At 35.6% G+C, this 15,000-nt stretch overlaps 2 protein-coding genes across 2 annotated transcripts in view; both read right to left on the bottom strand.

Annotated features, from left to right (window-relative positions):
- The window catches only part of LOC127963375 (sorting nexin-2), a 12,914-nt gene extending 5,504 nt beyond the window's left edge, over nucleotides 1-7,410 (bottom strand). Inside the window, exons 1-8 of the mRNA XM_052563271.1 lie at nucleotides 7,242-7,410; nucleotides 5,106-5,193; nucleotides 4,563-4,690; nucleotides 4,013-4,082; nucleotides 3,287-3,330; nucleotides 3,062-3,203; nucleotides 2,895-2,973; nucleotides 1,976-2,051 (exon numbers count right to left, since the gene is read on the bottom strand). Of these exons, the coding sequence (XP_052419231.1) occupies nucleotides 1,976-2,051; nucleotides 2,895-2,973; nucleotides 3,062-3,203; nucleotides 3,287-3,330; nucleotides 4,013-4,082; nucleotides 4,563-4,690; nucleotides 5,106-5,193; nucleotides 7,242-7,310 (696 nt within the window). The 5' untranslated portion in view covers nucleotides 7,311-7,410. The remainder of the gene's footprint in view (nucleotides 1-1,975; nucleotides 2,052-2,894; nucleotides 2,974-3,061; nucleotides 3,204-3,286; nucleotides 3,331-4,012; nucleotides 4,083-4,562; nucleotides 4,691-5,105; nucleotides 5,194-7,241) is intronic.
- Nucleotides 7,411-13,089: 5,679 nt separating this feature from the next.
- LOC127963373 (synphilin-1-like) overlaps nucleotides 13,090-15,000 on the bottom strand; it is a 9,693-nt gene continuing 7,782 nt past the window's right edge. The window contains exon 10 of the mRNA XM_052563269.1: nucleotides 13,090-14,193. Within this exon, the coding sequence (XP_052419229.1) occupies nucleotides 13,512-14,193 (682 nt within the window). The 3' untranslated portion in view covers nucleotides 13,090-13,511. The remainder of the gene's footprint in view (nucleotides 14,194-15,000) is intronic.

Here is a 15,000-nt window from a genome sequence, read left to right as displayed (position 1 = left end):
TATCACTTAATTTCAATGTAGAGTTTCTCTCTTAATTCTGAGTTTATCTCTCAATTCAAAGTTTATTTCTAAATTCAGAGTATATTTCTTGTAAATTCTTGAGTATATTTCTTGTAATTCTGAGTTTATTTCTTCCAATTATGAGTTTTTTTCTTGCAATTTGGAATTTATATCTCAATTCAGAGTATATTTCTTGTAATTTCCGAGTTTATATCTCAGTTCAGAGTTAATTTCCTGTAATTCTGAGTTTATATCTCAGTTCAGAGTTAATTTCTTGTAATTCTGAGTTTATATCTCAATTCAGAGTTGATTTCTAGTAATTCTGAGTTTATATCTCAATTCAGAGTATATTTCTTGTAATTCTGAGTTTATATCTCAATTCAGAGTTAATTTCTTGTAATTCTGAGTTTATATCTTAATTCAGAGTATATATCTTGTAATTCTGAGTTTATATCTCAATTCAGAGTATATTTCCTGTAATTCTGAGTTTATATCTTAATTCAGAGTATATTTCTTGTAATTCTGAGTTTATATCTCAATTCAGAGTATATTTCTTGTAATTCTGAGTTTATATCTCAATTCAGAGTTGATTTCTAGTAATTCTGAGTTTATATCTCAATTCAGAGTATATTTCTTGTAATTCTGAGTTTATATCTCAATTCAGAGTTAATTTCTTGTAATTCTGAGTTTATATCTTAATTCAGAGTATATATCTTGTAATTCTGAGTTTATATCTCAATTCAGAGTATATTTCCTGTAATTCTGAGTTTATATCTTAATTCAGAGTATATTTCTTGTAATTCTGAGTTTATATCTCAATTCAGAGTATATTTCTTGTAATTCTGAGTTTATATCTCAATTCAGAGTATATTTTTGTAATTCTGAGTTTATATCTTAATTCAGAGTATATTTTTGTAATTCTGAGTTTATATCTCAATTCAGAGTTAATTTCTTGTAATTCTGAGTTTATATCTCAATTCAGAGTTAATTTCTTGTAATTCTGAGTTTATATCTTAATTCAGAGTATATATCTTGTAATTCTGAGTTTATATGTCAATTCAGAGTATATTTCCTGTAATTCTGAGTTTATATCTCAATTCAGAGTTAATTTCTTGTAATTCTGAGTTTATATCTTAATTCAGAGTATATTTTTTGTAATTCTGAGTTTATATCTCAATTTAGAGTATATTTCTTGTAATTCTGAGTTTATATCTCAATTCAGAGTTAATATCTTGTAATTCTGAGTTTATATCTCAATTCAGAGTTAATTTCTTGTAATTCTGAGTTTATATCTCAATTCAGAGTATATTTCCAGTAATTCGGGGTTTATATCTCAATTCAGAGTATATTTCCTGTAATTCTAAGTTTATATCTCAATTCAGAGTATATTTCCTGTAATTCTGAGTTTATATCTCAATTCAGAGTTAATTTCTTGCAATTCAGAGTTTATATCTCAATTCAGAGTATATTTCCTGTAATTCTAAGTATATATCTTAATTCAGAGTATATTTCTTGTAATTCTGAGTTTATATCTCAACTCAGAGTATATTTCTTGTAATTCTGAGTTTATATCTCAATTCAGAGTTAATTTCTTGCAATTCAGAGTTTTAATCTCTCAATTCTGAATTTATTTATCAATTCAGAGTTTATTTCTGGGAATACAGAGTTTATATCTCACAATTCTGAGAATCTTTCTCAAAATTGCAAGAAAATTGCAATTACCGTTTTGACATTTTTTCATCCCTTACAGAAATGAGCTTCCATAATTATACTCACAAGAACAGTAGAAATTTTAACACATGGTCAATAGTAGGGGTTACCTCTAGTTATTGTTAATGCAAATGTATTAAAGGTACGAAATGCTGCAAACTACAGACAGATGTAGCTTATTCAGATCAGCTCAGTAACTGTCTCAGTAACTATATGATGAGCCCATATAAAACATCTCTATGGTTAACAGAAACGGCGAGGGTACCTCTGAACTCTCCAGAAACTGCAGGACATCGGGGTCTTTGAGCAGCGCTGGGTGTTTGACCGTCCTCAGCAGATACCTGCAGCACAAACACACATCTCCCATCAGCACCCAGTTCTGTAAGAGCCGAGACGCTGACCTTCACGTCAGTCAGCGGACGGATAAAAAGGGCAGAGAAATGTCAGCACCTCACTTAACTGTAATTTTTATTCGATTCATCAGTTTGTGCAAAACCAGGAGCACAGCAGCGATCAGCAGCGGAGAGAACGACAACACAGCAGCACACCTCCATTATTATTTATCTAATATTTCTTGCTTAACCTTTTAGCCACAAAAGAGCAGAACACAAGTGATCTTTCCAGCGCATCAGACCAACAGAAAACAGAGAGAGCCATCTAGGCCTGGGCATCGATTCGATTCATTCGCTTGGGTTTATGAATCTCTATCCAATTCTGATTCATTTGGATATTTAGCCAATCAGGTCCAGTAAATGTTGACTGACTATTGAGTTGACGGTCCTTGAAAGTCCTTCCTGAGGTACATGTGACATTATTGATCTCAATCTGTTTCACTGATGTCTTTCCTCGGATCAAACACTAACTGATTCATTTCAGTGAGCTGTTATGATTCCTCTTGATGTTCGTTCGTGTTTATTTGCTGCTATAACTAGTAGTAAAGAGGAAGAGATGACCGTCACCTCCAGTGCTGGAAACTTATTTTACACATAATGCATTATGATATTGTGTTACTCAAGCACAAAGATGATTCGCATTACTGGATGGGTGGAGCTACAAATATCATATCAATTACACATTACATTTTATAAAAGAATCGATATCGATTCATCAGAATGAGAATCGATTACAATCAAGAAATCAACCCAGCCCTTGCACATTTCTCTTTAATTAAATAGTTTGAAAACCTTTCCAGAGCAGATCTTCTCTTCTCTACAAACTCCACCGATGACAGATCCTCTTTCCCCACTTTGACCTTCGTCATTCCTGAAACACACACACACACACACACATGAGCTCATCATTGATATGACACCATCAGAACACGTCTCTGATCATACGTGCACAGACTTACCCACGATGCTCTTCTCAGGCGCAGGAGGGACGATGAAGCCCATGTGCATGTACTTGGAGGCTAGTTTACTGTGCAAACCCAGAAAATCACTGAAGCGCCTCTTGACACACACCTCGTCTCTGCTGAATATGGACAAACTGGTCTGAAAAACAAAGAGACAGAGTCACACACACATCTTCCAGAAGATCCACATCATCTCAGACCACAACCTGAAGCTTTTCTTACTTTAGTCGTCACTTTATAGATCATAAACGCATTCATGCCGTCACCTAGAAAAACAAAGAAATTCATCACAATCAGAATCACCATGTGTGCACGAATACACAAGAAACTGTGGTAAATCTTAATAAATAAATTATAGACAATAAAGTATATGTAAAAATGTATTAATATTGATAAAAATGAAATATATATACAAACACAAACAGTATGAGTTAATAAAGACAAATTTCCATTTATATATATAATAAGTAAATAAAAATAAAAATAAATATATGAAATATATTTAACAAAAACAATAATACAAATAAAAATAAATAATATAAAATAAAGTATATATATTCCATGAAATATACATGTAAAATAAATAAATAAATATACAATTTTATATTAATATATATATATATATATATATATATATATATATATATATATATATATATATATATATATATATATATATATATAAACAAATACAATAATACAAATCTAAATAAATAATATATAAATATATATAACAAAAACTAATAAACTAATAAAACTAATCAAAATAAATTATCTAAAACAAAGTATGTATATTCTGTGATATATATGTAAAATAAATAAGTAAATAAATATGTATAAATATAAACAAATATAACAAATACAATAATATAAATCTAAATAAATAATATAATATAAAGTATTATTAACATAAAGTAAATATATATATATATATAAATAACACTTTACCAACTTTCTCAGGGTCAGAAACTGAGATCTGGATGTCAAATGTGTCTCTGTTTTCCTCTTCTTCTTCATCCTAGAGGAAAAGTCCAGTGAATGTGAGAAACAAATGTGTTTACAGCAGGCAAAATATACTGAAGTATTCACGCAAACATAATCTGTTATGAAAAGAAAATACAATAAATGCATCTTGATTCATGAATGTTTAGAAAACAAGAGTAAGAGAAGGATGGTTTGCAGTCTTTTTCTTAAATACTTTTCATTTTTATACATTGTTTCTTGTTTATAACAACAAAGATGCAATAAAAAACAGCTGTACTTTGATTATTAATCCAATAATGATTATAAATGGCAGAACAGGGAGAAATCAGTTTAGATCAGTTTTTCTCTAAAGTGACTTCAGACAGATGTAGCTCAGTCCTTTTTCATCTGACTTCACCAAATCATAAATCACTCTGAATGTGAAAATAAAATAACTCATTTTGTCAAATGCACTGGTCACTAATGTGATTGTGTGATCTGTGAGATGATGAGATGATGAGATGCGGTGCTTCACCAGGTCCGGCGAGCGGTCAAACACGTCCACTCTGGGGCTGATGCTGACCGGTGTGATGGCAGGAGACGGTCCGTCTGACAGGATCGGCTGACGCTCCGGACTGTCCAGAGACACTTCCTCCGTCGCTTCTGAAAGAGTTCAGAAAACTCTCAGTTCAGCTGATTATTAACTAGATGCCATGGGTTTAATGTCTCTGAAAGAACTCTCTTCTGCTCACCAAAGCTGCATTTATTTTTACTATGTAAATCAGCTGTTTTCTGTGTGAATCTGTGTTAAAGTGTAATTATTTTCTGTGATGCTCCGCTGTATTTCCAGCATCATTCCTCCAGTCTTCAGTGTCACATGATCTTCAGAAATCATGAAAATATGATGATTTACTGCAGTATGTGTGACATTGAGGTTCTGAGCCAATAGAAACAGAGCATTCTCAAAACTATCCAATCCTGAAGCACCACATTCTGAATATGTAAACAGCTCATTACTGGATCAGAGACGGATTTGAACATCTACAGACTCTGAGAACGTGATTCGGGAGTCACAGACCGGCGAAGAGGTCGTCGGGGTCATCGTCTCGGGGTCCGTTAGAGCTGGGGCTGAGGTCTCCTGCAGACAGACGAGCTGCTTCTGGAGACTGAGAGAGAGAGAAAACACACAGCGTTCATCAGAGACTAACAACACCAGGACACAGGACACCTTTACAGGACAACAGTCAAAGCAAACCAAAAGATCGGCTTTTCTGAAAAGCAAAACCCCGCCCTACATCGAGTTACTTTTTGACAGCTGACCAATGACGAGCGAGTGGCTAGTCGTTTCCATAACAACAAAAACAACGTGAAAAAAAGGAGATATACAAGTTTCACCCTTAAAATATAAAGCTCATTTCCTAATTTAAAAAATGCAGGAAATGACACGCCTCCACACACTTCAGCTCAGGTGAAACAAGAATATTAAAGTTTTAATAATATATAATATTATATTATATTATACAATCATATTATAATTCTAAAATATATCATATAACTACATTAATAATATATTATTACATTGTATTATATTTTTAATATATATTGTTATATATTGTATAAAATAATACAATAATTTTTAAATATACAATATTATTTTATATTATACAATATTTGAATTTTTAAATATATAATATTATAAATATATAATTATTAGATATTGTAAAATAATATTATAATGTTTAAATATAGAATATTATTATATTATTTATAATATATTATAAAAAAAATATTAGAATAAAAAATAGAATATTATTACATTATTATATATTATAAAATAATATTACATTTATATATATATATATATATATATATATATATATATATATATATATATATATATATTATTTTATAATTATAAAATATATATTATTACATTATATAATAATAATATATTATAAAATAATATTATTTAAAAATGTATAATATTATTATGTATTATACAATTATATTTTAATTTTAAAATATATCATATTATTATATATTATGAAATAATATTATAATTTTAATAATATTGTATTATACATTATATAATAATATAACTTTAATTATTTTAATAATATATATCATTATTATAAGTTAATTAAAATATTATAAACTAAATGTTTTTTTTTCTTTGCATCTAACTTTTTTCAGTAGATCTACAGAAACTACTGGAGTCAAAAATGCTAAGTTAATGTTCACACACTCCTGTCACACACCTGTGTGTCTCACAGGACACACTCATGAGCAGAAGCACAGGAAGTGTGAAGGTTCTCAGAATCTGCTGTAAACCAGAATCACATGAGACGATATGACTGTCTGATAGATGACATCTGGCTCTATTCTGTTTCCTTCAATTTAGTGGAAATTAAACATGGAAAACACATATTTAAGTGCTTATTTCATTGCACTTATCTATTTGTGTCTGTAGATTTTAAACCCAAATCTGTAAAGAGATCTTTCTCTTACAAACACCAAACTTCACAGTTTTCTTCCTGATTTAAACTTCCTTTATTCCTTTTTATTCATATTTCATTCACACTGAATTATACTCCTAAAACATGGTGAAAATGTGTTTGTTTTCGGTCTGTTACAGTATTTTCTGATGTATGGAGTGATAAAAAGATAAAGCCAGAATGCAAATATTAAAGTCTGATATGAAGACAAAATCAAACTAGATATATGAACCAGGATTCATCCAATCTTCAGATGTATGGAAATGCATTCAGATGGACGCATATTTAATGAGTTAATGCATTATTTGCATATTTAAAATCATAATGATAAGTGTGTATGTATATATATATATATATGTACACACATACACACACACACATACATATATATATATATCATATTATAATTCATATTATAATAGTCTGTAATAGCTGAAAATGAATTTAATGTAAACTGAACACGCTTCTAATGTGAAAAGATGATTGTTTCGGTAATATCGCGTGTCTGCGCTGACGCGACGCAGTGTTGACGCGCGGAGAGAGCCCTGCTGCGCATGCGCGCTCGCATCTACTCTCATGTAATTCAATGAAATGAGTCAGAATCAGATGGAAATACGCCGCTGATGTTTGGCTGATTATGAATATTGATTAGTGATCAGAGAGTGTGATCAGAAGGGGGTGTCGATCCTCCGTGGGGGGTCAGTAAAGCTTGATCTCACCTCCATCGCGCTGACGAACAGATCCTCGTCTTCCTCCGTCTGCGCTGAAGAACCCCTCTCCTCTGACATCTTCAGTTACAGCAGCCGATACACCTCACACACACACACACTCACACACAATCACACACAGAGAGAGAGTGTGAAGCCTGTCATGTGACCGAGTCTCGTGACAGAAGCGCTTCATGCAGCTCATGCTCCGCCCTCAGAGCGCAGGACAAACACACACACACACACACACACACACACACACACACACACACTCACTCACTCACTCACACACACACACACACACACACACACACACACTCACTCAGTCAGTCACACACACACACACACACACACACACACTCACTCACTCACTCACTCACACACACACACACACACACACACACACACACACACACACACACACACACACACACACACTCACTCACTCACACACACACACACACACACTCACTCACTCACTCACACACACACACACACACACACACACACACACACACTCACTCACTCACTCACACACACACACACACACACACACACACACACACACACTCACTCACTCACTCACACACACACACACACACACACACACACTCACTCACTCACTCACTCACACACACACACACACACACACACACACACACACACACACCTCACTCACTCACTCACACACACACACACACACACACACACACACACACACTCACTCACTCACTCACTCACACACACACACACACACACACACACACACTCACTCACTCACTCACTCACACACACACACACACATATATATATATATATGTTTTTTGTGTTTTTGTTTTTGCTTAAAAACAAGCAATGGGGAAAAAAAAACAATCTTGTTCAGCCTTTATATAAAGATGATTTTTCTTCCTCACTGTCAGATATTTCTGCTCGGTGGAGTGTGTGCAAACAAACACAAGGCAGCGCTCGGTCACTGAAGCATCTGTTTTATTCTAGAAATGACTCTTTTAGATGAAGACCTCCTCAGTTAATCCAGAATGAGCATCTGTCAGAAGAGAAACTCCAGCATCTCAAACTTCTGTCTGGAGCTCCTGAGGGACGTGTTTCTGCAGCGCCGCCATCGAGCCGTGACGGGACGCTTCGTGTAATGAGCTGCTATTTACAACAAATAAGGTGGATGGAGGAACACGCCGCGGTCCTCCAGGGGCCCGGGGCCCGAGCTCCATCCGCTCCAGATCAATCAAACAGGTTAAAGGAGCCATCGCAGGCCAGTGACTAACTGCAACAACAGCACTGACATCAGATGTGGAAAGGAGGAGGTGGGAAACACACAGCAGTGATCAATATCTGATAAATATGAAGCTGCGGATCCTGACAAACAACCAGATCCGTTCAGCGGCTCATTTACTGCAGATCGGGTTCAGCTTCATTCTCTTACTGCGTGAAAAACAAACATTCATTTCCTCCTCAACCCTTTTGTATTTAACCCTCTGCTGCCTTTGATCATTAGTGACCGGGAAGTACGTTTTTTTCCCTCATCAAATTGTGTGTTGAAACACTCAAAGACAATAATGACTGAATGGTTTAAAAAATAAAATCACATTAGTACTATTAACTGATGTATTTATATTTTGATGTTTGACTTGGATTATAGGTAACAAAATGCTTTCTCCATGTTCAGTTTTGACTATAATAATGCAAAAACTTACACTTCAGATTAACATAAAAAAACAGCTTTGACAAATCTAAATATACGTAAAACCTAATAAAAGTAAGTAATTATGTCAGAAAACACTATAGTCTTCTATATAGTGTGAAACTATGGTATTATTTTCTTTCTTTCCACCTGATTGGACCAGCCAGATTATTAAATACATTTGCTCTATTTAAATATAGCATTAATTATAATAATAGTATAAATACATTATATAAATATAATATACTGACATACTGTAATCTGACTGATGCAGTTAACCCAGGTAAACTTCAAAAAAATATGCATAGTTCTAAGACCCTGAAGATATACATAATTTGTTTCAATTACTTCCATTAGGTGTTAAAAATCCTTTTTGTAGAACTATCTATGAATTTATATTAGTGTTAATAGACTCCATATCTCACATTCTTTTGGACTGAATTTGGTTAAATAACATGAATGTTTGTGTCACTGCAGCATGAAAAATGTATCACTTTTCATCTGACAGTGAAAGTTTATGGAAGTGAAATGAAATTATTTTGTCTTTCAAACCTTCAAACTGGCTGTTATTAAGTCTCTCATAAAAAAACACAACTTGACCCAAAAAGAACTAGTTAATTATAGACAGATCTCGAATCTCCCTTTTCTGTCCAAGATACTAGAAAAGGTGGTATCCTCACAATTATGTTGAAAATGAAGAAAAATGGTATATGTGAGGATTTCCAGTCAGGATTTAGACCGTATCATAGTACTGAGACTGCTCTCCTTAGAGTTACAAATGATCTGCTCTTATGATCTGATCGTGGGTGTATCTCTCTATTAGTTTTATTGGATCTTAGTGCTGTGTTTGACACTATTGACCACAGCATTCTTTTGCATAGACTTGAACACTTCGTTGGAATCAGTGGAAGTGCATTAGCATGGTTTAAATCGTACTTATATGACCGCCATCAGTTCGTAGCAGTGAATGAAGATGTATCATATCGATCACAAGTGCAGTATGGAGTACCTCAAGGCTCAGTACTAGGGCCGCTACTCTTCACGCTTTATATGTTACCCTTGGGAGATATCATCAGGAAACATGGTGTTAGCTTTCACTGTTATGCTGATGATACTCAGCTCTATATTTCCTCGCAGCCCGGTGAAACACACCAATTTGAAAAACTAATGGAATGCATAGTCGATATAAAAAACTGGATGACGAGTAATTTCTTACTGCTAAATTCAGAAAAAACAGAGGTGTTAATCATAGGGCCTAAAAACTCTGCTTGTAATAACCTAGAACACTGTCTAAGACTTGATGGTTGCTCTGTCAATTCTTCGTCATCAGTTAGGAACCTAGGTGTGCTACTTGATCGCAATCTTTCCTTAGAAAGCCACGTTTCTAGCATTTGTAAAACTGCATTTTTCCATCTCAAAAATATATCTAAATTACGGCTTATGCTCTCAATGTCAAATGCAGAAATGTTAATCCATGCATTTATGACCTCAAGGTTAGACTATTGTAATGCTTTATTGGGTGGTTGTTCTGCACGCTTGGTAAACAAACTACAGCTAGTCCAAAATGCAGCAGCAAGAGTTCTTACAGGAACCAGGAAGTATGACCATATTAGCCCGGTCCTGTCCACACTGCACTGGCTCCCTATCAAACATCGTATAGATTTTAAAATATTGCTTATTACTTATAAAGCCCTGAATGGTTTAGCACCTCAGTATTTGAATGAGCTCCTTTTACATTATACTCCTCTACGTCCGCTACGTTCTCAAAACTCAGGCAATTTGATAATACCTAGAATATCAAAATCAACTGCGGGCGGCAGATCCTTTTCCTATTTGGCGCCTAAACTCTGGAATAACCTACCTAACATTGTTCGGGAGGCAGACACACTCTTGCAGTTTAAATCTAGATTAAAGACCCATCTCTTAAACCTGGCTTACACATAACATACTAATATGCTTTTAATATCCAAATCCGTTAAAGGATTTTTAGGCTGCATTAATTAGGTAAACTGGAACCGGAAACACTTCACATAACACCCAATGTACTTGCTACATCATTAGAAGAATGGCATCTACGCTAATATTTGTCTGTTTCTCTCTTATTCCGAGGTCACCGTGGCCACCAGATCCAGTCTGTGTCCAGATCAGAGGGTCACTGCAGTCGCCCGGATCCAGTACGTATCCAGACCAGATGGTGGATCAGCACCTAGAAAGGACCTCTACTGCCCTGAAAGACAGCGGAGACCAGGACAACTAGAGCCCAGATACAGATCCCCTGTAAAGACCTTGTCTCAGAGGAGCACCAGGACAAGACCACAGGAAACAGATGATTCTTCTGCACAATCTGACTTTGCTGCAGTCTGGAATTGAACTACTGGTTTCGTCTGGTCAGAGGAGAACTGGCCCCCCAACTGAGCCTGGTTTCTCCCAAGGTTTTTTTCTCCATTCTGTCACCGATGGAGTTTCGGTTCCTTGCCGCTGTCGCCTCTGGCTTGCTTAGTTGGGGTCACTTTATCTACAGCGATATCATTGACTTGATTGCAAATAAATGCACAGACACTATTTAAACTGAACAGTGATGACATCACTGAATTCAATAATGAACTGCCTTTAACTATCATTCTGCATTATTGAGACACTGTTTTCCAAATGAATGTTGTTCAGTGCTTTGACGCAATGTATTTTGTTTAAAGCGCTATATAAATAAAGGTGACTTGACTGGGCTTCTATAAATTTGGAACTAGATTAAATTCCATTCCATTCCTTCCATTGGGGTTAATACTGGCCATTTTCAGATTATTATGTTTTTTGCATCATAGTTTTTTGGTGTGGTTTATGTGTAGTTTGAAATAAAGAATTTCTTCCCGGATACACTCTTAAAAATAAAGGTGCTTAAAAGGTTCTCCACATCTCTCCATCTTACCGGTTTATAATCTAAAGAACCTTCCTTCACCACACAGAAGCTTTTGTGAAACAGATGTTAAAGGTTCTTTATGGAACCATTTAGACACAAAAGGATCTTCTATGGCATCGTGAAGCACCTTTATTTTCAAGAGTGTAAAATAACATTAAACTGATTTTGTTATAACATTCACTCATTAATCTGAAGTTGCTGATCAGATACATCTCATTTTTTAGTTTAAAAAATTTACGACCATTTAATAAAACAACAATCCTTGGTTCCAACCGGACACAGACTCTGAGGATCAGTTTCATGTGAACGGATGTGATTGTGTGGAACAGAAGCAGCAATTAAAGGTTGATTATGGTATTATCCCTCATCTGTGTCAATTAATGCGCTCGACTGTCACCGTTCTGCAGAAACCTTTTCCCATCGTTCACACAGAAAGTTTCCACAGCTGTTTTCCGGCGGCATTAACTGCTGTCATCCAGAAACAACAGCAGCACAGCGCTGTCAATTATATTTGATTGACTGAGTAAAGCAGCACACAAATAAGCCAAACAATGGACACAAAAATCTATAGACGACTCTCCTCCTGTCAAATCAAGCGCTCGTCTGCTCCATTTTCATGCTGCACAACAGCCTTAAACACACCGTCTCTCTCTCTCTCTCTCTCTCTCTCTCATCCGGCTCCAATTAAAGCTGCTGTTTCGGAGCCGAGCGCCTGTAAACGAGCTCTGATTCATCAGCACACATCGGCTCCTGGAATACAATATTCTCCTTTCACGAGCATTAAACTGGGTTCAGAGTTCATGTCTTCAGGGAAACTCACTCACGTTCAGATCGTTCTCATCTGCTGAACGCATTAAATGCGCACTAATGCATGTGTGAATAGTTGAGCAGGGTTTCTGTTTCATGCAAAAATGGCAAGACGTCTTGTTTTCTGATAAATGGATCAAAATGAAGTGATTTTATGATTGAAACAAGAACAAATATCTGCCAATGAGCTAAAAATGTAATCCCCCTTTGGGAGATATCTTTTACTTCATTTTGTGCAATTTCTCAAAACAAGACTTCAAATCCTAATTTTGCATCTCCAGTAAATTTCAATTAAGGATGTTTTTTTTTTAGCAATGCATGTAACATTTAATGCCAAAACTGTATGAATTAAAGACTTTCTGCTTTGATTTAAGACCTTCATTTTTCAGAAACGGTGTCAAACATTTTCTTGATTCGGTTTCTTCCCCCATCTGACGATTAGCTCAGTTGAAAACGTCTTTATTTTAATGGCCAAATGTCGTTACAAAGATTCGAATAATATAGTGTTTCTTGCATTCAAACATAATAGTTAAATTATAAATCCATACTTAAACCCAAAACAATACAGATGACATATAAAATGTATTAGAGTTTTGAAATCAATCAGAAACTGAAGGTGCAGCGCTGGATCCTTCGAGAGTTCTGTGCACTGAATCATTTAATGATTCGTTTGTTCGTTCGTTTGTTTGATTGTTCGTTCGTTTGCTGTACGGCTGTCACCCTCTGCTGGTTTTTGATTGTAGAGTCTGTACAGAATCACAGAACTGTGAAACTACTGTTTGAAAACGCAGATGTATGAGAGTGTGTTATTGTTGAAAAGATGGATGTCATCGAGCAGCTGCTGGATTTGAATCAGTTTCTAGTTTTAAACGGCGCTCGTCTTGCTTTTGCTCTTGGATTCGCTCTTCTTCCCGGCGTGTTTGGGGGTGTTGTTGTTGTTGCTGTTCTGGTTTCCGCTCAGGGTTTCCATTATGGAGCGAAACGTCCCAAACGCTCGTTTGCTGGGCTGGACTTTGGCGTCCGGCGCTGGTCCGTCCTTCCGCGGCGGCTCGTCAAACGTGACTCTCAGTTTGAGGTTCTGCGAGGTTTTCCTGCGGGAGGACGGGGACTTGAGTGCACTTTTGGGACTGGTGGTGAGCTTCTCTTCGGGTTTGGCTTCTGGGTCGCTGTGGTCTGATGACGGAGACGGGTTGCAAGCGTCCATGGATTTGGGAGTTCTGTGCGTCAAGGAGAACTTGTGTTTGTTTTCGTCGGGCTCTGCGATGGACAGCTGCGTGGGCCGCTCGGGTCGAGGCGGTTTGGACTCTTCTGCGTCTGATTCGCTGAGCGAACGCTGCATGATCTGCTTCAGACGCGCCAGCTTGAGTTCCCGCCTCTCGCCCGGCCCCAGCCGTCTCATTGGTCCGGCTCCAGGCCCCGCCCCTGACTCCGCCTCCCCTGTCAGACTGCGGTCTGAGTCCATGTGTCTCTGCTTCAGTGTCCACTGACCGTCATCAGGAGCCGCTTCGGCCGTCAGCATCATCTCAGGCCACGACTCCACGTGAGAGCTGAGGAGACACGGAGAAAATGACTGAACATCCTTCTCTTACTCCGTGTGTGTGTCTTGTGTTCTAGTATAAATATCTCAACATTCTGGATTCAAGATGCATTTACTGTACAAGTAACATGATGCAGTGATCGGTGTCTTCCATCGTAATTTTTCTGGACTTATAGTGGTTTAACATTTTCTAAATTATGTCTAATCAATTGAATTCATAACAGTTTAACAATTTATTCAAATTTTAACAGTAATAGTACCTTATGAAATCATTTTGCCCAAACTCCGCATCTTCCGTTGGTATATTTCTGGAGTTTTATTGGTTTAAATACATTTTAGTAACTGAAATGATGACTAATTAACTGAATTCATAAAGGGTTAACATTTTAATTATTTACAATAATAGTGCCGTAAAAGCTGTGCTTTACTTTTCACTAATTCTGTGTTTTCTGTTGTAATTATTCTGGACTTTTATGGTTTAATTAAATTTAATAAAAAAAAAATGTATCAATATAACAATTTATTAACATTTTAAACAATAATAGTGCTTTATCGTGTTTTATTTTTATGGGGTTTGTATTTTTTTGGATTCAGCGTTTTACGATTTTATATAAACTTCTGATATAAAAATCTGAAAACTAACAATTTAATTAATCTTGTAAAATGTAATCAAATTAATTTGAAAGAACTCGTTGAATTTTAAAAACAAAAACATTAGTATTAAAAAAGTTATTACAACTATAAGTACATTCTCGCTGTCATAATTTCTTCAAGTTAAACCAGACTTTTATTTTGTCTGCTTCTTACAAAAGCCTTT

The sequence above is a fragment of the Carassius gibelio genome, chromosome B8 (assembly GCF_023724105.1).
Source record: "Carassius gibelio isolate Cgi1373 ecotype wild population from Czech Republic chromosome B8, carGib1.2-hapl.c, whole genome shotgun sequence".
In the NCBI taxonomy this organism is placed as follows: Eukaryota; Metazoa; Chordata; class Actinopteri; order Cypriniformes; family Cyprinidae; genus Carassius; species Carassius gibelio.
This window is presented reverse-complemented; position numbering and strand designations above follow the sequence as displayed.